Below are 25,505 nucleotides of genomic sequence, written 5' to 3' on the forward strand. Positions count from 1 at the left end.
ATTCAAACACATACAGAAAGTTCTGTTTTTTTCTCGCCACCTAATGAAGGCTCAAACCTGTGTTTGTTTGATGTCAAATAACCAAATAGTGACCATCTTTCATTGCACACAGCTAGCTGGAAGCCTGAGCTGGGATGGAGTGGCTGAAGAAGGAGGGGCAAGGCAGAGGACTTAGAATGCCTGTCCAGGAGGCAGGGACAGAATGACTGAGAGCTCATCTGCTGATGGTGGGATAAATTGGGTGAAGGACATAAAGTACTCCAGGGATTGCTGAGCAGAGGAAGTGGTAGGAGCAGAATTTCTGGAAGTCACAGAGGTTGTGGAGGGATTGAGGATGAGGATCTTGAATTCAGTCTGCTGGGGGAAACCAGTTGAGCCAATAAAAATGGGATCGATGGGCTTGTCGAGCCTGGTGCAGGAAAATATATGAATGGCAAAATTCTGGGTGGTCTGTAGCTTATTTAGGAATGAGTAGAGGAATCCAGCAAACAGGATGTTTGAATAATTGAGCCAAGACATGATGGTGTGTATGAGAGTGGCAGGCGGGGGGAGCATGGTAGTGGAGGCAGGCAATGTGTAGGTGAGGGAAAGCCAAGTGAGTGAGAGCCGGGCATACCCGAGCAACAGAACAGTCACTGTTGGCAGGAATTTGTCTCACACAGCTGTTAACTCTGCGAGTCAAAGCCCTTAGGGGTAGGATGACCCTAGCTGAACAAACAGCAGGAAACATAACGGATGGTGCTTTCAAAGACGAACTGCAATTTAAATTGCTAAACTACAGCAGGACCGCACTGTTTTGGGGGTTTCAAACTTTGGCTCTTGCCAACTTGAGAACATACTTTGCAGAATTGGGTAAGCATAATTAAGGTACAAACCTCCAGGGGCTGCTTATTCCCTTCCAGATACAGGAACATATCAATGCATAGGTGGAAAATACAAGTGGAATCTTTGGCACAAAATGTGACAACTACCATCCATAATTCAAAACTGTCAATTTTATTGACACCATATCTATACAAAGACTTATCAAATTGCATAACGTCATACAAAGTGATTCAGTCTACAAAAAAAACTGATAGTATACAATTAGACATACCACAGTAGTGCAAAGAGATTCCCTACAGCAAACTGCATAGAAAGGGCAGTGCCATAAAATCACAGCAGTTTTATTTTTTAAAAGAAAGTTTTACATGATTTAATGTAAGAAAAACAAAAGATTTACACATCAAGACTTTTAGCACTTAAATATTATACTATTATTTCCAGTTCTATTTCCCCTATACTCCTTATGTTCAAATGCAAACTAAATAATAATATGACAGTGGTATGACTTATCAGAGGTTATATACCCCACAGTGTATTTCTATAATTGGTACAACTATTGGTCCTGCAGGGAGGAAAAATATTTGGCAAATAGACATTCTCATTTCCCTCATTTACAATAAACGTCTTAGCACTCAAAGTAGCATGGCTTAAATGCTTTTCAGAATTCTTCATACATTCCAATTCAAGGGTTAGAGAAACAAATGGCTTATGACCACAAAAGACACCATATACTTTAGGTAGTCATTTATCTTTTTAGCAGCTTGCTCAAAAATAGGACTGCTTTCATAGCTGTTTGGAAACGTATCCAAACAATAAACCGTTGAGTGTATACTATTTATACTGTGTTAAAGTTCAGTATCTTTTTGAACATGTTTATATTAATTAGGAATTGGCAGATTCTTTATATGGCATTTTCTTGCACATTTACAGGATGTTTTATCAGCACCATACTGGAGCTATCAAGCATTGCACTCATCAGCTTTTGCAGAATTAAGAGGTGCCTAGAGAATTTCTCCCCAAAAGAATATGGCATTGCCAATGTCTGAACGCTTGGCCGTATTCAGGGAATGTAGTCAGAGTAACTGTGCTTTAATCCTCACTTTCCTTTATCTTGCATGGACAAAAGCAACCTATTTTCAGCTTGGTTGAAGCAAGGCAGTTCAGAACTCAGCAAGGAGACCAAATTGGCCCAAGCTTTTGACCACCAAACAGACCGCAACAGTGACAGCACACAGAATGGTTTGCAGCCACTGCTGGAGTTGTTGACAAAGGAAATAATAATGAGGATTAAATTTGAACCCAAATCATATACTTGGCACTCCTGGTGGTTCAGTGAGCCAAATAGACCAGAGATGTTTAAAACATACTGTAGGGGCATCACAATTGATCTAAGCATCCTGGATTTGGGAAAATCAGTTAAGGTTCCTAATTGTAATTGATATCCAGTGCCACCTACTAGGAGTATAAGTGTAACCACAATTGGTACATCTATGATTCTCCTCTATTGTTAAAAGCCCATCTATCTATCGTCACTTTCTGGGTTCACACACAAAGAATAAAACTAGAGAAGCAGGAAAGGATGAGAAGATTGGAAAGGGGAGAATAGTATCTCTTGCCTGCAAATATCAATATATATTATATACTTTGGCCAATTGATAAGCATATTGCCTGAGGTCACACACATCACACAAAAATACACATTACATTTTTGTGTGCAATATATTGGAAATATTAAGAGTTTTGGGTGCAATGAAATAATTCTATACTTATGAGCCAGAGTGGTCCTTTATTTAACATTATATTGGTTACCATCTTACCTAGCTCATTTAACACAATTTGAATTCAATGGGTACATTAACCAGCAGTTCTATTAGCTGACATTCCTGTGAAATACAATGCACTGCTGCTATAACTTTTCTGATCTAACAAGTTCAGTATTTGCTGTGTTGCATTCATACAAAATCAAGTTGAAAGTAGCAAAATTGCAATATTACTCTGACATTGACTGGTAACTGAATGTTCATGGTTCTTCAAGTATTTTACTGCTGAGCTCATGACTATAAATTGACAGATATTTCACTTATTCACAATATTGGTCTTTGAATATCTCTAGTTACAGCCCATGTCTACTAAGCAAAGCCATAAAAATGCTATCTGTAATTTTCCAAGATCCAGATATTTTAGTGAGAATTCTTCAGTTGTGAATATCAGAATTCTGATTATTTAGAAATAATTATTTTTTGAATTGTACTACAATCTAACAGCACGTACCAAATCCTATGCTGCTAGTTCATATTGCAGTCAAAGAACATCAAGGAGAACAGCATTATTCCAAAACTAGTCATTTAAAAAAAACACAATTGGGTAGATTATCCAAGAATGTAACAGCAATTGCAGAATGTGTGTTTTGTTTGCAACACAAATTAACTAAAGGGGATGCAAACAAATATTTGAAACCTACTGGAACACAGTTCTGTATACTGTATCACAGACCTTCTAAACATTACACAGACTTATCAAGTAGAAAACTGATAAACCATGGATTCTCAAAAAACAATACCTATAAACACATGCAATATTGGTAAATAATGCAGTTCATGGTTACATCTCTTAACTTTAAATCCCACAGATTCCTGGCAGCAGTCGTTAGTACAATTTGGACAACTAAAATGATTAGTAGTTTCTCATGTAGATCGAATCTGCAAATAATTTCTCTTTGCTAATACTAACAACCCAAGTGTCTCTCACACTCTGGACAGAGGCTCCAGTTATTGCAAGAAGTGGTGTTGCACCAATTAAAAGTTGGATTACAACAAAGAACACTTTTTTAAAAAAAAACTTAAATGTACAACACGCACTAACCTAACTAAAGAGGTGCACCTCCGACATCAGGCATCAAACTTGGTCAGATCTGATAATAAAAATAGTTTGTTTTATAAAATGTGAGCTTGTATAGTAATACCATAAATTATGATGTTCTTTTCACAAGTCTCTATAAAATGTACTGACACTGGCTAAACTGTTAGTATACTTTATGCTTTGTTATATACTCTACAGATAGAGAAAGATTCAGATTTATCATTAGTTCACACCGGATAAAAAGATTGTTTTTTCAAAAAGTCAGGTCTCAATTTATGAGTTTTGAAAAAACTAAGGCAAGAAGGGAAGTTGCATTAGATACTGTTAAAACTGAGTAGGTAGACACTAATGTAAAAAGATGGGTTATGTGCCATGTTCTGTTATGAACACAATAACAAGTTTGTTTTGTTCAATGAAGGGAACAAAATTAAGTTCTACAATTTTTTTTTACACTTCTAACAGAAATTCAGTAGCTGAGAATTTTTTTAAAAAAAGTTTTCAACTCCAAAAAGTTTTCAACTCATTTTGCTTATCACTAGTTCAGCGAACAACCTGAGACATTATGGAACAGCTTATACTAGCCTAAGCTGTGATTTGCTGTCTGACTGCCATTGCTTATCCTAATTCATTTATCTCAAAAATATTATTCCAACATCAGCCAAACAAACTGCATTGAAACCATCCATTTTCAAATGTTATTTAGTTTTGAATTTTACTCATTACTTTAGAAAAGAGCTTGTTACATGCACAGCATTAGCAATTGTGGAGAAACATCACCATTTTCAGTGTTGGTTATCTTGAATTACAATTGGTTTAATCGTCCATTCTCATCTTGTACTTTTTGATGTTTGCACAATGCCTACAGTGGATTAATTTCAGTGAGAAGTTAGCAGTAAAGTTAATGTGTACTTTACCTTGACCCTATTGGATCTACCTGTTCTGAGCTTGTCACTGATATGGCAGTCCTCTCCCCCAGGTGAAACTTTTGGCTCTTACATACAGTGACTGCTGAGGCTCGAAATCCTTCAGGATTTTAGCCTCAAGATCATTGTTTTAAGTTTCAAGAATAGGCAGAACATTTAAATATTCTTAAATTCAATCTTTAATTTGATTTCTGCAATATCTGAAAAGAACTGCAGAATGCTAATTTCCAAATGACTGAATTTACAAATTTTCAAAAAAACTGTTCCATCCCAAATTTGAAGACGACGGTTAAGGCCAAGACCAGAGGAATTTCGGGACTCTGATGCCTATTTAAACTCCTCTACTGGCCTCTACTGTAACTTCACATTGCTTGAAGGAAATGCTTACCACAGCAAAAATACAGGTCGCTATTTGTCTACAATGAAGGCTGACCGCCACAGTGTACGTAGTTCTTTGTGAGGTTTTACTTGTTTGGCTTCCTCCACTTTTTGATAAGTTTTATAGATTTTTTGCTGCTTTCCTCAGACAGAAATATACATGGCCCCAACTGAAGCCTGTATTTCAAAGCAGTGTTTTCTGTTCGTACAGCTGGAGATCGAGCCGAACCCACACTTCTCCAGTTTGCACTTCATGCAAAAGAAGGCGCTTTGTGGAAGGTCCCCTGCCTTCCTGTTCCTTTTTGATTGTTGCCACTGGAATCTCCGTACGACCTAGAAAATCTGTCAAATAATGAATGAGAGAAGAGCTAAGAGAAATTCCTCAAAGACTTAACAAGATCTTTAGGTTCAAAAAGCTTGACTCGTTTTGATGGGTCCTCTTCTGAGAAGACGCTGTCTTGCTGGAGTTTGGTTCTGTGAGTGCTTGAATTACAGTAACATCAGGGGCCTCATCACTCCAGGATTAAGTCAGCCCCAGCTACCGGCAAGTGGGTTTGGTAGGAAGTGAGGTTGTTGGTAGGGGCACTTGGGATGTGTGTGATATTGGGTGAGGATAATAATAATAAACCTTGCATTTAACATAGGGCTTTTCATGTCTTCTAGACGTCTCAAAGCGCTTCACAGAATATACTGTAAAGTGAATTGACTGTAAAACTGGCAGCCAATTTTGCACAGTGGAGTCCTGTAGCTCAGTGGTTAGAGCACTCGCTTTGCAAGTGAGAGACCTGAGTTCAATTCCAGGCAGAGGGCGAAACCTTGGGCAAGTTTCCTTACTCCACACAGAGCCTAATAATAATCCCTCCAAAACCAAAAACAATAATAAATTGGTCATTTTTAATCTACGACTGTTTGTGGGACATTGCTGTGCGCAATTGGCTGCCGCGTTCGCCCACAAATATACAGTCAATTCACTTTACAGTGTGTTCTGTGAAGCGCTTTGGGACGTCCTCCCGACGTGAAAAGCGCTATATCAAATGCAAGGATTATTATTATTATTATTATTAGGTCATGAGGTCCTCCTGAAGGCCTTTGTTCTGTACCGGAGAGGAGGACACAGAGCCTGGGTATAAAACTGATCCACGACCAGTCTTTCCTCGGCAGACTTTATCCAGGGACCGGATGTAGAGCCTGAGAGGGAGTGTAGGACACCGACTGCGAACCCTGGTGTCTGCACCCCTTCAGGTCTCTTAGAGATTGTAAGGCTCCTCATGACTTACCCTGGGTCAATAAACTGTGACTCATGAACAAAGTCTGCCAGGCTCAGGTCGCAGTAACAATAGTTCACTTGCCGAGAGAGGGGCAGCAAAAATTTACAAAATGCTCTGCCCTATTATTATTTGAATCCACTTCAAAAATATTAAGCAAACATACCATCGGGAGAGAACTGATCCCTTTCAAACACTGTGATGCACAACACGTCTTGGTAAAGATCCTTGATAAAGAACTGGCAGTTGAAGTTCCACTTTGGGTTCAAAGTGTCTGACAGTGTTCTAGTTGTGTAACATTGTGATCCCATGCTGACTTCACAGAAAGGATTGCTTTTCCCTAGTCATGACATGGAACAAACAATCACAAAGGGTTTTAGGCAGAGATTTCAAAATGTAAAACACTTGCAAGAAGCATTGATCATTGAATCATTCAACGTCTTTCTTTACGCAGAGGGCGGTGAGAATGTGGAAGCAGTGGTTGAAGCAAAAGGCATTAACATTTTTAAGAAGCTTAATGCATACACGAGGGAGAAGGGAATAGGAGAGAGGATTAGTAGGAATGGAAGCTATTGTGGAATACAAGTATGGACTAGTTGGGCCAAATGGCCTAGTTCTTGCTGTAAAGTTCTATGTAAATCCCATCCCTTCTCACTAAACAGGAATCACTACTATCTGCAACAGAAGAGGCTGCAGTCTGTCAGATAACTTGCAGGCAGTGAGCGAGCTTGTGTAACCCACCTGGCACAGTTCTATTGCTAACTGCTGCATGAACAAACACAGTACTACGTTACCTGCCAAGCTCCTGTTTTCCCTGTATGCTGAATACAGTCCGAATTAAACCAGTAGAAACAAAGCAAAAATTAGGATTTGGGAATTTTTCTAGATAAAATTAAATATCCGCACTCTCCTAGGCCAAACCGCCCCCACCCAACTTTTAGCAATTGACCTACACCCTTTGAGCCTGCTCTGCCATGATTACTACAAGTTAGCCCTATATTGGCTCTAAATAATCTGGAGCCCACTGTAGGACTTACATTTTGTACAATTATTGCTTCAATTAAAACACAAAATGGGGTGCCAGGACTCTGAGTGGAGTAAAACACTTACCTGGAGAAATTGCTCTTAAATACCTTTTGGAATCCTGCAAATTTTACCCGGTAATTTTAGATGACACAAATACATTCTGACTTTTACAATTCTTGTTTAATTACTGTAGGATAATATAGCTTTATAATGACAACAAAAAGTACATGTCAAAGTGCTGCTCAAAGACATTACGGATCATTGAATCGAGTGGGAGGAAGCAGAATTTAAGGCAAAAACAATTTCTCTGTCATTCTTACCATTAGACCTGCAAGGTTTCAGCTCTGTGGCCTCAATAATGCTCACCAACAGTCGCCCTATTCCACTTGTCTTTTGTGAGCGTGCTGAAAGATAATAAATAAAACACATGGTCAGAGAAAGATGGTTTTGAATTGAAGTATCGGGTGAAACTCCTCATTGTACTAAGACTTTGAAGATGAGTATAATAATAATTGAAATGCCTGTACTATAATTGAATTTTCTTTTTATAAGTACACGTTACAAAAGCTGATACACTCAAAGTATGACAGAGATTAGTTTAGCTGCTCCTGAAGAAGATGAGCTTTAATGACCCTCCTGATCTAATGGAGAATGTCGTGCCACAATGCAGGGTGACAGGTTGTCTGAGGATTCTCCATGTGATGTACTGTAAAGTGGGTCCACAAAGTCCTGTTACCCCCATGTTTTTTCTCTATAATTTACTGACTAAGAGCTGAAACATGTGGAAGGATGATGATACTTAATTGTATTCAGTACAAGTGTTTAACTGTATTTAGAAGTCCAGAGGATCAGTGTGAGCAGCATCATTTTCATGATCCCTCACCATGTTCGGTGCAACATCTTCTGTAACATGATGGAGTGACGAGGGGAACTGCATCACTGACAGCTTGTTTCAGCTCCTCTGTAGTCTCATATCGTTGTTTTGTAACTTTTTTTTTTGGTCAGCTGGGTGTCTGACACAAAAAGAAAAACCATCCCCATGCTTAAAGTATCCAAACCAAACTGAGGTTTCCATGCATCCCACCTGCACATTGAAATCCCAGAGATAGATTGTTGGAGTGGAATACACACTCTCCCTGGAGGGACACATCCTATTTATCTAATTCTGGAAAGTATTAGGCGCAGGTTGGCAAGAGCCAGGGCTTAGGGACCCCAGAGTATGCGTTGGGATACTGCTGGAGCTAAACCCGCATAGTTTACCATTGATATTGCTGTCTGGCAAGCTTTCCTCCTGCTTGTCCAGCTAGGACCACCCTACCTGTTAGGGCTTTGGTTTGCAGGGGTAACAGGAGCTGAGTGGGATGACTCCCTGCCCCCAGTGACTGGTCTGCCCTTCCGGGTCCTGCCGATGAACCAGGCTGGCTTTGCTGTCATCAGCAGTGTCCTGGAATACTGTGGACCCCCCTGGATCAGGAACTGGACAACAGAGACTGCCACAGAAGGATAACCAAATCCGACATTCCGTTTTCAGGCATATCACCTTGGTGCCTGTTCAGTCCAAGGAGACCCTGCTTACCTCTCCCCCCTCCTCCCCAAGGATCATAGTCACTAATTGGTTGTTTGACATTCAACAAGTGCAGGTTTGAGCCTCACTAGGTAGATTGTAGGTACAAGGAATGCTCTGCGAGTTTCCTGGTGGGCAACGCATCTCAGCATGAAATGTGTGAAAGTATTACCACCATCTTCCTGTTCACAGCTCGGCACACATCCCTTCCCATTTGAGCGATGGTTCCACCAATTGGAGGTTGTTTTATAATGGGGTTAAGAGGACTTTGTGGACACTCTATACAATCTCAGCTGTGTATCAGGGAGAGCGACAAGACCAAGGTTCCTCATGTGGTCTACAATCTCAGATGTGCATCTGAGAGATGCAGCATATGGCTGGCTGGCTTCCCATAAGGACGAAGGAAATATACCTATTTACTCTTAACAGTTGGCTTGAGTAGAATTGGCAGACATCGGAACCAGACTGCTTCTCTCCATTCTCCAAGGAATATGTTTTTTATAGCAAGCAAATAAATCAAAAATATTTTAAAGTACTTTTGTATGTACCTTGATAGGCTTTCTCTCGCTTCCCTTTTTCAGTTTCTAGGAAGTGTTCTGATGCTGCCTTAATCTTCTGAACCCAGGAAGTCCTGTCAGGGAAGCCAGAGAAAGATAACTCATCAGTGTTACACGAGACTTAAACAAAAAACAACAAACATCAAATTGCATTTATTTAGCACCCTTCACGTTGGGAGGATGTTCCATGGTGCTAGACAGTCGAGAGTTTGCACCTGAGCTGAGGAGTTGATTTTGAAAGAGTGGAGGCCAAGGGAGATGGGCTTGAATGGGACTGTGACTGAAGGCACTGTCAAAGAGGATGGACCTTTAAGGAGCCAAGGGTACGGGTAAGGTGAAGGTTCTCTAGGATGGAGTTCCAGAGATTGCGGGTAGAAAGGCTAAAGGTCCAACCGCTGATGGTGGAATGGGCAGGGCAGGGGACATGAAGCAGGTCACTGCTTGGACAAGCCGGGCAGTTTAGTAGGATTTTGGAAGGTCACAGAAGTAGGGTGGAGCAAGACTATGGAGCGATTTAAGATTGAAGATGAAGTTCTTGAACTCAATCATCTGGGGAATGGGGAGCCAGTGGAGCGAGGATGGGGGTGATTGATTAAGCAGAGCCTAGTACAGGCGAGGAGAGGAACTGAAGAGTTCTGGATGGTCTGCAGCTTGTGGGGGAAGAGTTGGGGTAGTCTAGCCTGGACGTGATGAAAGCGTGGAGAAGGGTCTCGATGGCCAGAGGAAAGAGGTAGTGCGGAGGTGGAGGAAAGCTGAATAGGTCAGGGCAAGGATGTGGCGTTTAAAGGACAGTTGAGAATCGAACAAGGCAGTGAGATTCCACGTTGACGGGAGACAAGCAGGAGAACCTCTGTCTTGGTGACATTCGCCAGGAGGAAGTTAGTTCTCATCGACCTCTTCCTGGACCAAACGTTAACAAAAATAAACCAAACAAACTTTTGTTCATCTTGGATGAAAAGAAAAACTGAGCTGCTATGTTAGTTTGAGTGGTTTCATGGGTATATCTTACCTGAGTGGCTGGGTATTCATAGGTGATCCTGAACAGTAAATCTTGGTAAACTGTGTGAGCATCAGCCATTCTCACCTGATGTCCACATGTGAGCAGTTTCAACCTGTGACCTTTCTTCATCTATAACCATGATCAGTGAGTATCAGGAGGTTCAAGGCATGACTCAAGACCTCCTCCTCTTCGATCATGTCTTCGACCATTCAGTGAACCTCCTACACCCCCCCCACCCGCTCAGGTCGAAATCCCTTACTGTCCAGCGCATTGGGACATCCTCCTGACGTGAAAGGTGTTATACAAATATAATTTTTAATTATATTATACTGTATATATGTATATAAAAACCATCACAGCTAATGTTAATCCAATTTCCAATATCCACAATGTCTGTGTTTTAGCAGGTATCACAGAATAACAAGCAGGAGTGAGGATCCTAGCTGCACTATTATTGATAAAGTATACTATAAAACCATAAGATGTAGGATTAATTATTTTAAATTAATTAAACCTGTCCTAGCAGTAAGCACAGAACAGTTCATAATAGCATAAGTTGCTCGTAGGCTTTTGAAGATGTGGAGATGTGGCACTTCCTCATCTCAAGCATTCTTACTCTCTCAACAACCTGGCAGCAGCGGGAATATGTAAGTGGACTGGCATGTCAGTGTTCCTCACCTCTCATTATGAGACTCCAATCGAAGTGTGTGCACCCGGTCGATGTGAGAGATATGAAAGACGGGATCATCACTCGATGGATCCGTTGGCAGTTTCACAAGTACTTCATTCAGGAAAATGGGCTAAAAGAATGAGAAATAAGAAAATAAGACAATAGGAACAAAAGTCTGTCAAGCCTCCTCCACCAGTATGTTAGCTGATCTGAACTCAATACAATTTCTCTCGCCTTTCACAATATCCTTTTGTATCTCTGACTACCAAATATATCTCTCTCTCTTAAATATTTCAATTAACTCATATTTGATCTATAACGTTTTGGGGCAGTGACTTCCATATTTCCACAACCCTCCGTGTGAAAAAAATGTTTTCATCGAGGATATCAAGGGATTGGAGAGGAGATTTACCAGAATGGTACCAGGGATGAGGGATTTTTGTTATATGAAGCGACTAGAGAAGCTGGGATTGCTCTCCTTGGAGTAGAGAAGGTTAAGGGGAGATTTAATAGAGGTGTTCAAAATTATGAGGGTTTTCGATAGAGTAGATAAGGAAAAACTTTCCACTGGCCAGTGCGTCAGTAACCAAGGCACATAGATTTATTATTATTATTATTTAAGATAATTGTGAATTTGGACATCTATATCCTTTTGCCCATCCATCACTCCTACTCTATCCCTATTACAAATGTATCCAATTTGTCTTTCTTCAACCCAAAGTTTGCTACCTCACACTTCATTGCACAAACTCCATCTACCATAGTTCTGCCCACTTGTTTACTTTGTCTATATTTTACAATTTCCTGCTCCCACCTGCAGAATTTACTATGCCTGTAATTTAGTAAATTAATCCAGTTGATCAAAAACTCCACCACTCACATACTCACCCGTACTGAGCTCCATAATCCCATCACACCAGTTCTAGCCAGTCTCTACTAGCTCCCTATCGCCGAACAGATCGATATAATAATAATAATCCTTGCATTTGATATAGCGCTTTTCACGTCGGGAGGACGTCCCAAAGCTCTTCACAGAACACACTGTAAAGTGAATTAACTGTATATTTGTGGGTGAACGCGGCAGCCAATTGCGCACAGCAATGTCCCACAAACAGTCGTAGATTGAAAATGACCAATTTATTATTGTTTTTGGTTTTGGAGGGATTATTATTAGGCTCTGTGTGGAGTAAGGAAACTTACCCAAGGTTTCGCCCTGCCTGGAATTGAACTCAGGTCTCTCGCTTGCAAAGTAAGTGCTTTAACCACTGAGCTACAGGACTCCATAAGATCCTCACACTCATTTTCAAATCCCTTCATGCCCTGGCAACTTCTGGCAACCTCTCCAACCCACTCCCTTAACCCACTACCCTCTGCTTGATTGACTCCGGCCTTCTGCATGTCCCTCATGCCCTCTGTTCCACCATCAGTGGCCGCACATTCAGCGTCCCCAAACGCTGGAACATTCCTCCTCTGTCATGCCGTTTTGCCCCTTCCTTCCCCATCTTCGGGTTGTGCCTGAAGACTTTCTTCTTTGACTGTGCTTATGGTCACCTAACGCCCTCTCCCCGGCTCAGCGTCGAGCTTCGCCAGTGTTCAGCGCTCTGGGATACTACCCTGTGTGAGGGGCGCCAAATAAATGCAAATTGTTGTTGTTTGTAATGTCATTTGCAAATAGATATACCTCTCTTTACTGCTTCAATCAGGTTCTTTAACAAACTTGGTGAAAACCTGAGGCCTCACTACAGATTTCTGGAGGACACCATTTGTTACCTTCTGCCACTCCAAGAATGCAGGATACAGCTTGGCAATCTCACATAGTACCAGATTTCAGGGCATCTACAACCCTGACCATAGTCATGTAGTAAAAGTATAAATTTTCCCGTTCCCCTTGGGGTAAACCAGACTTACTGTTTTGTACATTTTAAACTGAGAGGTGCACTTGGAGCTGAATAGCTTGTCGGAGCCCGATGAGCTGAATGCTTGTTTCACTATGTAGGTGAGCAAAAGGAAGTCATTGAAGAGAAATGCGTACAGCTCCTTATTGCTCTTTGCTTTGTGAAGCTTCCCGCTGTGTAGCAGTTTCCTTGGCCCTAAGCAGTTTGTAATGGAGTTGAATACAATTTGCTGAAAAACAAAAGATACAAAGGTGTCTATGGACTCCCCAAACCAGACTGTGGTCACATTGTCAGTGGTGAGACCCTGCAAGCGTAGATGATCATTTAGCTTTTGGCTCCTCTCAGATGTCAGGGCCAGCATTTATTGCCCATTCCTGGTTGCCCTGAGAAGGTAGTAGTGGCCCTTCTCTTAATTGAGTGACTTGCTGTGCCAATTCAGACAGCATACAGAGACAACTATGTGGACCCAGTAGTGTGAGTGGTAATATTACCGATTAACAAAGATCCTGTGTGTTGACTTCATTTCAAAACAATAAACCAAAAAAAAGGCCATTTTACATTTAAAGCAATACAATGTATTTTACCAGCAAACTAAGTCTAAGAGAAGTGTCTGCTGGAACCTTACCTCTGCCAGTCCTTCACATTGTACGTGTGACTGCATCCACTCCAGCCTGTCCGAGTTCTCCTTTTCACGCACACCTTCATTCACATCGGAACACAGTTCCTCCGCACGCTCCAGAGCCTGCTTTAAATAGTTACGGTCTGCATGATTTTCAGGAGTATTTTCTAGGATCTGTAGAAATAAAAACATTTTATAGCATTCAGAACGTGCTGGGGTCAGCATAGAGTATCTGATGTCTATTTTACAACATCCATTTCTATTAAATACCCTTCTCTACCTCTACTAATTCCCTCTCGAATATTCCCGATTCCCTTCAATAAAGTCAGACAGACAGTCAAATAAATAGACAAGCAAAAAAAAAACAGATAAACAACCAAACCCTTCTCCCTTATTTAGGCAAAGATCAAATCTGTTAAAAAATGGGAGAATTTTAGTTGATAATTATCAATCTATACTTTGTTCTAAAATCCTCCACAACTGTGATTTTTGCCTGAAGCCTCTTTTCAATATTGTTCAGTTTCAAACTTTAATACCTTCTCAGTAATAGAAGCCTGGGAATACATATATCATCCCTGGAGGCAGTGTTTGAATGCAGCTTCACAGGATACCAGTTAAATTAAACTGACAGTTTATTTTTGGCTGCACAAATACACCATTCTCTGTGGTCGGAAGTAGGTCCCATCATTGTATCAAAACCAGAGGATATTCTGAACATGGAATATCCTCCCTTATAATGGAAATGCATTTTCAGGAAAAGCTCAGGAAACTTTGTGGAGTTAGTTATGAGAAACACCAAATTGTTGGGCACAATTTAAACTGGATTTTCATTCTTTATGACAATTATATTTCAATAGAAGTTGAGTACACATTGAATAATTGACACACATGGAATAATTGACTAACTACAAGAGCAGAAAAACTAGTTAACGATGAATACATGTTACATCAGTTGTTAATTGCATTGAAAGGCGTCATATATTTATTGGCTGTACTTCGAAAGGCCTCCCATTAAATATATGCAGTGACACCAGGATGCACTGTGTGCACTTACATTCTTAATGATCAGTGGATACCGTGTAATACGCTGCATGGGCTTCAGCAGAAAGCTGGAGAGTGGCATTCCTTTACAAGAGGGATTAGATGCTAGTCTCTGTGGAAAAAGTAGAAGATTTTTAAAAAAATCAAGAGATACATACTGCTTATTTAGTAACTTGCAATTTTGCTCAATTAATATCTTTCAGGTAACCAGAGGTCACGGCCTGCGATTGAAGGCGGGTAAATTCAGAACAAATCTGCGGAAACACTACTTCAGTGAGCGAGTAGTAACTGTGTGGAAAAGGCTCCCCAGGGAGACAGTGGAAGCAGAAAATGATGTTTGTTTCAAGAACAAATTAGATAGGTTTATGCTAGAAAATAATTTGTCGAGATACAGTATGTAGTTTTGGGACACGACATGTCAAACGACAGCCAGGATGGTGGAAGACGAACAAGATCGACCTTTAGTCGTTCCTCGCCTAGAAAATTCTTATGTTCTTAATGCTCATTATATTAGCTTTTATAGTTATTAATAAAATGGAGACTTGTTAATTGAACCGTTTTAATTAAACACCATTGTCATTACAACAATGATTTACATTTATAGGGCCTTTCACGTCAGAAGGATATCTCAAAGAGCTTCAGAAACAGACGATGCACAGAATTGTGCAGAATACACTTATATCAGCTATTTATAAGCTGCTCCATTAGCAATAACAAATTACATTTGTATAGCCTTTCACACCAGGAGGATGTACCAAGACGTTAGAGGGCACTACATATAGCCACTTTCATAGAGGATATGAGGGCATCACACAGCTGCCTCCATTTCACCAAAAAATTGGAAAAGATAGGCAGAGCACACACTATGAGGAGAAGCAGAAGAGTATTTTTAGTCATAATCAATTTAAAAGGGGATGCCTAGGCCTTAGAGTCAGTACTTATTTTGCAGTCAGCTGGGAGTTTGTTGTGAGTGGAATCTTATCAATAGGCTTAAAGGCAGTACAGAGGAGGGTAGTAAGAATTATGAATTGTGAGAAATGAGATGAATTAGGGCTCTTCAGCCTTGAAAAGCGATGTCTCTTCTATACAAGATGCTAAATGGGAATAAGAAAATGAATCTAGAACAATAACAGATAGCTGGATAACAAAGCACAATTTCAGGAACTGGAATCAGGAAAATCTTCAATCAGACCGGGAAGTGTACAGATTTTGTGCTTTTTCACCAGTTAGTGGGCTAAAAATGATTTCAAAATTATGAAAGTTTGAAGTAAAAATCAATTCTATTGACAAGGAATCAAAAAAGGATTCCCTTTGCTACATTAACATCAAAGATAACTGGTTCAGGTCCGAAAGAGCTGGAAGGAGAAACCATTCTCTCGTAGGTAAGGGGGTATTCAGTCCTAAACCTGCAGGTTTTAAGCATGTTTTTCATCACAGTTTCTGGACTGTGCCTTATTTATCGTGGGTGATAATTATGAAATGGAATGCATTTAGAAATAATGCAATTTTGACCCCACAAACTTTAAAAGAGAAAAGAAATGCATAAAATAGTTTTGAGATTTTTGCCAAACACAAAAAAACCTTTGTGTAATACCTTGAGGAAATCTTTAAACTCTGGCTCTTCATCAGTTCTGTGCTGCAGTATACCTGCTCCATTTAGCTGACAGCTGCAGAAGCGGATGTAGGCCTGCATGTGGGACAGCTCAGCCGCTAAGATATCGCCAATTATCTGCACTGGCATCTTCTCTCCAACAGTCTTCTTCCTCACACGCAGAGCTCTACAACCATGAATGATAATAGCATTGGCAAACATTTGCAAAATAGCCTGAAGTAAATGAGCCAGAAGCATTGCGAGCGATCTTTCTTGTATAAGATACAACAGACCATTAAAGAGAGCTGCTGCACTGCTATACAAGTAATTGCCTCATCTGTCAAGTGTGGTAATTTGCAGAAAATCATACTTTGAATTTAAGATCAGTTACAAGGTTATCTGTGCATTTTTATTTCTTACTTTGCCGTACATTAAAGTGTGTCATCTTCCAGACATTAAACTGTTAGCTGTACGTCTTTTTTAAGATTTGGGTATACAGTCCTACAAAATAGTTTCTTTAAATTTGTGTACAATTCTTGGAATGATCACCATAAATTGTGACAGTTCAGCTCTTTTCCTTGTCAGTTCCTTAATGAGATCGCCCCTCCCGATGTTTTATGTTGAACTTAGTCAAGACAGCAAGCCAGTGGAACTCTAAAAGCTAATACCATTCCATTCAAGAGTTGCACAGCAACATAGGAATAATTTTCTATCCATATCCTAGAATACCTGTATTTCTGAAGAATCTTCTTACTCAATCTTTGTGGGAAGAAATGTTCACTGGATCAGTTTAGCTCTAAATTGTGTCATTAAGATTACGAGGCCGGGATTGGCCCAAGACCAGACAGAGGTGAACCCAAGTTCCAGTCATTTTCTCCTACTGCAAAAATTAAAACCACGCGCACACTTACTTGAACAGTTTGGTGCTAGACATAATGAGTTCCTTCCAGTTCACAAAGATTATTCCCAGTTCAGCTTCTGTCAGAAGCCCAGATTCAGCCATCGGCTTCTGAAAAACCTGTGAATATATTATGAAATCTCACATCTGAATGTTTGCTCCCCTCCCTTGTTTGGTCGGCCACTTTTCTCCTTTTCAATCCTCTCATGAACATGTTTGATTCTATCCTCCATGACAGGTGCCCCTGATATTTGTGGTATCTCACCAAAGTGGTTATTATTCATATAAATAATTAGTGAGTGTCATGATGCGATTTAACTGCAGAGATGTCACGACTGAGCCTGATTCTATATTCATATGTGCACCTTCTATGGTGGGGGCATGTGTTGTTGCTGGAGTGTGAATCCTGATTGATTTTCTCCCCCCATCACAGAAATGAGCTGATTTTCTCTGCTTACTGGGAACCAGCTACTTGAAGCAGGTGGATTGAGAGATAGCACCTTTCTGGTTAGTGAGGTTCAATTGCTAAATGGAATAAAACTCTAAGATATTGGATTGGCAGTCAGTGGAATTCTGAAAGATTTTTTTTTGACAATCTCAAACTGACTTTCCTAGTAGAAAATAAAACCAAATTAAAAAAAATCGACCAGATAGTTTGTTTAAATATGACCTTTGACGATAAAATATTTAGAAACAAAATCAAACTGAGCTCTAGGAAGTTTGATTCATGCCAGTTGCTTTTTTTTTACTAAAAGTCTTTCCAGATCTTCTTTGGATGTGCAACTCTTGCTGACAAGATGCTGAGGTACTCTCAGCCTCCAACAATAGAAAATAACCTTTCATTTGATGTCGTACCTCATCATGTTGAAACATCTCAACATGCTTTTAGGCAATAAAGTACGTTGAAGATCAGTGGTTGTTATGTAAGAAATCTGTTCTAATCTGCTACAGAAACGTCGCATAAATAGCATAGGATGAATAATTCAGTTATTGTTTTGTGAATCTGTTGGTTTAACACTCTCTGGAGCACAATGCAAGAAGCCTGATAATCACACCCAAAATGTTACTCCTTTCTCCCCCTCAATCCCTACCCACATTGGGGGGTGGAGGGGGGAGGACAGAAACATGCCCAGCCTCTATCTTTCCTGAGCCACAGTAGGATTAAGAACTCAGAGGCAGACAGGAACCTGAGCCTGAATCTGAATGTTACGTGGAATAATGCGCTACCAGCACCACTGCTGCTTCCTCACCAAATGTTACACAGCTTATGTTTCGTGTTATGCTTACCTCTAGAACCAGTTGTAAATCCTCCAAGTACCTCTCTTCTGTCTGGATCAGCTCATGGATATAGCCCTGTCGCTTTCTTTCCATAGGGAGCATGGTGTCCAGCGACTGGAGGTCAGCACACCCTGCAGGTTATCACAGCTCATTACCCACTGATTTGCATATAACATTTCACTTCCCAAATGTGGTCCATATGGTTGAAGGATTATCTCAGCATGTTGCAACGAATAACTCTCCAAATGCTCTTAAGGCTACTAGAACTGTACGACAACTATTTTATCTGGATTCTAAATATTCCTACTTACTGTTGAATCTCAATGTTGAAAGTCTCGAAATGCAACAACTCCCCAGCTCATGCTAATGTTTATTATGTGGCACCTCAAATTGTTCCCACCATTACATTTGTTTTTAATACAGCACAAAATACTCTTTCCAAATACACGTATGTGTCTCTTATTTCAAGGAAATGTGCCTGGAAACAACAGACACGTAATCTAAAGCTGATGGTTGACCAGATTGTCTGGATCATCCATAAGATTTAGACATCCATAACATTTAGACATGCATTGAGTGGAAGCTCCTGGCTGGAAAGGTATTACTCTGCAGTTACCAGTTTTTAATTTCACAGTTATTATTATGCTTTGCTGATTTCCTAATTAAGAGTATTAAACACTTTAACACTTCTGTTTATTGACCCATCTGTAGGAGATCCTGAAGCCATACACACTGACCATGGATTCATTCGAAGAGCAAAGTTCATAGATCTTCATCTCAATTTTTCAGTGATTTCTTTCCTTGCCCTGTCAGGGTTCACATTAATGATGGTCATTTATTCCAGCTTGCTGGCATTCCTGCAGATGTGTTGATGTTTTCTCAGCAGAAGATGCCCTTCAGTGATCTAGTACAGTAGTTTTTTCTCCTAGTGATTGATTTTCCCCCTTTCCTCAGCTAACCCAATAGACTGGCAAATGTATCTGCTTGGAGCATGTGTGGCTATTTCTCATTTTGGTCCCCTTACATTCACTGTTGTTTGCTTCTCTGTTTTGCTGGAAACAGATACCCATTGAGCCACAAACTTCTCCATCTGTGTTGTTACTCAAATTAACCAGAAAATAGACGTGCATCTTATTTAAGCAATTTCTCACATGCAATCTTACTTCCCCTGCTCTCAACTCACCCCAGGTCATCCCTTTGACTTGGATGTTAATCTTCCTATGTAATGGAAAATATGCAGCCACAGCTTTTTTTTGTGTTTCAAGTCTATAATAATAATCCTTGCATTTGATATAGCGCCTTATCACATCTTTGAGACGTTTCAAAGCGCTTCACAAAATATGCTGTAAAGTGAATTGACTGTATATTTTGTGGGTGAAACACGAAAGTCAATTGTGTACAGCACTATCCCACAAACAGTCGTGGATTGAGTGACCACATTATCATTTTTAAGGGATTATTACCCCCGGAAAAGCGATCCGCCAATACCCCGGGAGTGCAATACAGTGCTGTGTAAACTAGCAAGTGAAAGACCATGGCAGTGATTCCACAAGCAGAGCTGGTCAATTTGCACACACGCACAAACCGAGCTTGATGAGCATGCAGAGGAGCTTGATGCATGCAGTTTTGCTTGTGTTCTAATAATTATATTGAAATAACTAGAGCTTATAAAAAGCAAATTGATCATAGTGTATAGCAATAGTGTGTTACATAAACAAAGAAAACATTGAATGGAACAAAAGCCATTTGCTTCAACAGGTTTGTTCCGTCCATGGACCACACAAAACTGACCCTATTGTGGACTCTTCTCCAACTGTTTCAATTTTCCAGTGAAAGTTCAGAATAAATACGCCTGATTCCTAAAAATAATCAGTCTTCTGAGACATCAGCCTATGTGAAGGGTTTTATACAGGATGAATCAATAGTCCTTATTCCTTAGGTCTATATCAGATGTTCAAACTGGAGGCCATGTAGGTGTTGACACACATCAACTCGGTGACAAAAACCTTCATGCACACAATAAGAGACATCTTCTGTAATAGCTGTTTATACTGTATCTATGTTGTCTTTTGAAAATGAACATAATTCATAATCAAATCTCTGAGTAAGGACTTATGATTCACCCTGTATAAATGCAAGTCTTTGGTGTTACTGTATTGTAATCCAGCAAAAAAGTTAAGACTAATCTCCATCAGGAAACCATGGTCTCCCTCCTCAGACAAAGATTCCAACCTGTCTCTAGCAGCAGTTAGTATTTGTTCTCATTCTTCACCCATCTTTAGATTCCCTTCAATACTGTTTCTAAGATGTTATGTATTGATTTGATTTTCTACAGCTAAGTATATAAATTGTGTGGTAAATTCAAATCCAAACCCCTCGTCTGTCAAGACACCCTTGCACTGTATGTGTTGATTACTTAACACGTCATGTTTTGGGAAGGACAGGCAGAATGAATAATGACCTGGTTGATTCTATCCAGTTGCTCTTAGCACCCCACCTCCCCACCCCGGTCTTGGCTATGAATCACATTGTTCATAACACACAACAATATTTAACTCTTTGCATCATTTAAACTGAAGAGTGCAATTTTTACTAACATGAAAAGAAACTACAGTATCTAAGTAAGAAGTACAGAAATCAAGCAAATAATGTTCTTTAAAAAAGGAAAAGTTCACAACTCTTGTACCGTCAAGTTTGTATTTAATGAAAACTTGCATAGTACAATAGTGATAAATGCATATACACTCAAGTTCACTTATATGTAAATGTGATACAGTATAAGCAAATTTTCTCATGTAAGCAAACCTTTAACAAATTCCTGGTTTATTTTTGATTTAGTCCATACTGGTATTTACACCCTTTCCTGTTGTATGCACATCTCATAAGTCGCATTTATCATTTGCTGAACCCACTGCACATAACAGGATAGTACTATACTGTACTTGCATTACGTTTATTGTAGCAATGCTACTTCTCAATCTTCATGCAATAATTTAATTACATACTACATTTGTACCACTTTAAACCTCTTCTGCAATAAGACTTAATACTGGGCAGAAATACACAACCACCAGTTTACGTATTAAGTTGCTTCAGCTTTACTGCCAACAATGAGAAGGTGAGCATCTTTGACCAAAAGTGAAGTGCAACTTTTCCAGCTTGCCCATTAGATTTATCTGGGTTAAAGCTGCATTGACCCATAATTACATTTCCCACCCTAAGTAAAATCCCCTGAAAGAAAACATATTTGAAGTGAAAAGTAAATACCTTCTAAATTGTTTCTCAATGAGGGCAATTTGGAAAATGCATGGTTAAGGAACTTATACTGTTAAATTCTGCTGTTCACTTTCAATTTTTGCCACTCACAAATCAAAGAATTTGTGAAACAAAGTGTAAATAGCAGAGACTAGCACCAAATGCAAGGCACATACCACCCAGTGTTAGTCCCTAATGGAACAAATGAAATACTTTTATGGTAAAATTTTATTTCAAAGGTGATTTGCAAGTTATTTTAGATAGCAAAAAAATGTATGTGGCAGCACAGCTTTAAGGACCCTACATTACACTATACATAGTCTATAAGCAGAAAGAAAATGAATTTAAATTGTGTATTATATTTCCTAGTTTAATACAAGCTGAATCATTAATAAACTCACAAGAAAATTAAAATCACTGAAATAATAAAAAACTGCACAATACAAGAGCAATGAATCTTATTTCATTTCCTTTCTTCAATAACACACAAGCTTTCAAACCTGGTATCATTTCCTGGTGACAGGGCGAGTACAGGCACCTGTACAGGAATCTCTCAGGTATCCAAGACTTGTTAGGTGACCATTCTGGAAAAACAAGCCTCAAAGGTACACCAATGCATTTGAATGGTGTATAAACCACGACAGAGTACAATGCTTGCTTTTTTGAAGGTGCAACATTTTAACACTTTCCTGCTTGTTCCAGCCTACCCAAGTATGAATAACAAATATGAAAATTTGAATATTATTGAGTAATTATTGAGTAAGCATGTTGTGGTACATTCGAGCCATTGCACTTCTCAAGGTAACCGACAGATTATCCCTTGTTTAACCATATTATTGACAATTTATTCTCTCTTTATCCAGTCTTAAAAAAAGACATTATTGGGAAAAAAATGTTGAAGGTCTTTCTCTCACTTTGTTACATAGCAACAGATTCACGTATTACTTAAACAACTTTAACTCTTTAACCCAGAACTTCTCTCATTAATGGTGTGCTCAGTTCAGAGGCCAACTGTGAAATCTCACTGTGCATGGCACTGTACTGGCACTGTTGGACAGCACTCAAACACAAATGTCCGAGTGATCCAAAAGAATGCTTAGAGCTGAACCCTTCTGATCGTTATGTCTTGTCACTGAAATTGAGATGAGCATCAACATGAGATTTCATAGGTTAAAGAGTTTTGAGGGATTTATCAAGAGTACGGGTGTACAGAAAGGCTCTTGCATTTAAAAAGGAAATGGTTCCAATAGTGGGTCTTTTTGTGACAACGATTAGCTCAGGGGGAGGTAGGGTCCACCTTACAACAGATGATACAAGACATAGTATTCCAATGAATGTACAAAGTCTAGATTGTCTGAATGGCGAAGCAAGAAAGCACAAGAACAATGAAGGTTACAGGAAAGAAAGCCACAGAAAGACCCACTATCCTTCTTTTACACTAGCTCATAAAACACAAATTAATAGGGCTTTCAATTTCAGAAGAAAAATATAACTTATTTTTTTAAATCAGCTAATTTGTACCAATCTTTATACTACAATGAGAACAGGCACGATATATTTTAAGACCAGGACTGCACTGTCACCACCTTTACACAAATGTACAGATGTGTATAAGAACGTTGGCAGTTTCAAAGGTGCATTTCCGTATTACAAATGCATGCAAAGATTGCAATAATAGAGTAAAATTCACTTGGAAACCGTTCGCCAATTGTCAACAGTCGCTAACCAGATAAGACCTCACCAGTAGGTTACCTGATTTGTCAAAAAAAAACTGAAAGCCTTCTAAGCTAAATAATATATACTGTATGTTCTTATCAGATGATAGTTTTCCTATAGAGCCTTTATTAATCAGTAGGATCAATCATGCAGCTTTCGTTTGATCAAGGCTGAATGCCCAGCGTCCACGCTGCAGTGAAACTGGGGATAGTGGGTCTCTGTGAGGGCTTTCATAGTCTGACTTTGAGAAGAAGGCAACAATACGGTCCTATAAAAAATGAGGAAACAAAAATAAGAAAACAGAACACATTGACAGATGAAAAGATAGAGATGCAGAATGAGGCACAGTAACCATGGACAATCAATGGAATTTTAGAGCTATGCTCAGTTATTTGCCAGAAAGCAGAAAGGTTGAGATTAAGCACTCAGCAACTGAATGACAATTCAGAAAAATAACTTTAAATCAGTGTGTACTTAGCTGATTCCATTAACCTTTAAAACATTGCGATAACATTTTTTTTAAACCATTCCTGAGAAAATGACTATGTAAATTTACCTACAAAGTGTCCCATCATAAGCTCGTATTTAGCTCTGAACTTTGAACCACTTTTACAAACCAAGTCTTGCAAATGGTCAGGATGATCAGATGAGAAATGGAATGGTACAGCCTAGACCATGGAAAACTCCTCAAGTTTTTTCTTTTCTGACTCCTGTTTAACAGAGCTCCCTAATCTATTACAGAGTTCCCTTTTTGGAATACAGCCCAATAAATAAGATTCAGTCAAATCAAATACCAATCATTTGTAAAAGGATAATGGAGGATTATCATAATAATAATCCTTGTATTTGACATAGCACCTCATGACGTTGTTGAGATATCTCAAAGCGCTCAAAGGATATAGTGTAAAGTGGAGTGACTTTATTTTGTGGATGAACATGGCAGTCAGTTTGCACACAGCAATGTCACCTAAACAGCTATCGAGTTTATTCGGAGTATTGTTGGCCAGGACACCTGGAGAAATTCCATTCTCTTTTCGAATAGTACCATGGGATTTATAATGTCCACATAAACAGGCAGACGGGTCCTCAGTTTAACAGCTCATCCGAAGGATAGCACGTCCAACAGTGCAGCACAACTCCAGCACTGCACTGGAGAATCAGCATAGACTATATTCAAGCCCTGTATAGCATAGACTATATTCTGGCTCAGAAGACCGAGTGCTACCAATTGACTCAAGCTGATACATAATCATTGATTAAGCAGGTGCATTTTATAAACACACTCTACCAGGGTATTAAATACTAGAACATAATTTCATATAGTCACAGTATTCTGGTAGACACAATCAAGTAAAGTCTACGCTTTACTCGGTGAAGTCTGCATTAGAGTTGAAAGTTTTTTTTCCCCCACACAAATCTATAGCTAATTTAGCAACCTTATGGTATCATCAGCACAACAGTGATAGGAATCGCTTCTGCAGTTCCTGACACTGAGTTCCTGATCTCAGCTGGCAAAACATATCCCTGACAGGTGGCAAAGATAGCCTGTTATAGACAAGTTATCCCAGGCTATTCCAGTGTCTCCTGCTGACTACTAATAGCAGAACGCAAGAGATCAGAAGCAAGCTACAATCTCAGACAGGTGGAAAAACATCTCAAAGGTGGAACTGAATCTCTAGAGAACATGTGGAGAGGAAGGAAGGAGGGAATCAATTCTCCTTTAGCAGGCAATCAAAAGAAACAATGAAAAGAAGTAATCAACTGGAAGTCTAACTTCCTGATCTTTTCTGTGATTCAGTGTCCAGCGATCAGCTTTCAATCAGAATTAAAGACAGAGCCTGAACCTGTAGCGTCCCTTAGAGAGGGAAACATTGTGAATGGGAGGGACACTGACGATGAGCATTAATAATACAAGTAAACATGAAACCTTTTCCAATCAAAGGTTAAAATACTAATTTTGAAGTCACACAGTCACATACAATTGAAACACAAAACAAGCGGAATGCTCTGCACACAACTAACTTCACTTTAACCCTGAGAACTCTAAAAGGTAAAGGGCTAGGAATTGTGAATTACTGCATGATAAACAAACACTTGAACAGAGCCTGATCATTGCTGCATCTAACAGTACAAACAGCTGAATGA

General features: G+C 39.5%; 1 protein-coding gene across 1 annotated transcript in view; it reads right to left on the reverse strand.

The window, feature by feature from the left end:
• Positions 1-975: 975 nt before the first annotated feature.
• Positions 976-25,505, reverse strand: part of LOC103184995 (intersectin-2) — a 122,921-nt gene continuing 98,391 nt past the window's right edge. The window contains exons 30-40 of the mRNA XM_042333599.1: positions 18,399-18,520; positions 17,125-17,231; positions 16,217-16,400; positions 14,636-14,734; positions 13,588-13,755; positions 12,976-13,191; positions 11,076-11,197; positions 9,389-9,471; positions 7,597-7,680; positions 6,417-6,590; positions 976-5,327 (exon numbers count right to left, since the gene is read on the reverse strand). Of these exons, the coding sequence (XP_042189533.1) occupies positions 5,170-5,327; positions 6,417-6,590; positions 7,597-7,680; positions 9,389-9,471; positions 11,076-11,197; positions 12,976-13,191; positions 13,588-13,755; positions 14,636-14,734; positions 16,217-16,400; positions 17,125-17,231; positions 18,399-18,520 (1,517 nt within the window). The 3' untranslated portion in view covers positions 976-5,169. The remainder of the gene's footprint in view (positions 5,328-6,416; positions 6,591-7,596; positions 7,681-9,388; positions 9,472-11,075; positions 11,198-12,975; positions 13,192-13,587; positions 13,756-14,635; positions 14,735-16,216; positions 16,401-17,124; positions 17,232-18,398; positions 18,521-25,505) is intronic.

Source organism: Callorhinchus milii, unplaced genomic scaffold, assembly GCF_018977255.1.
Source record: "Callorhinchus milii isolate IMCB2004 unplaced genomic scaffold, IMCB_Cmil_1.0 Scaffold3, whole genome shotgun sequence".
Taxonomy (NCBI): domain Eukaryota; kingdom Metazoa; phylum Chordata; class Chondrichthyes; order Chimaeriformes; family Callorhinchidae; genus Callorhinchus; species Callorhinchus milii.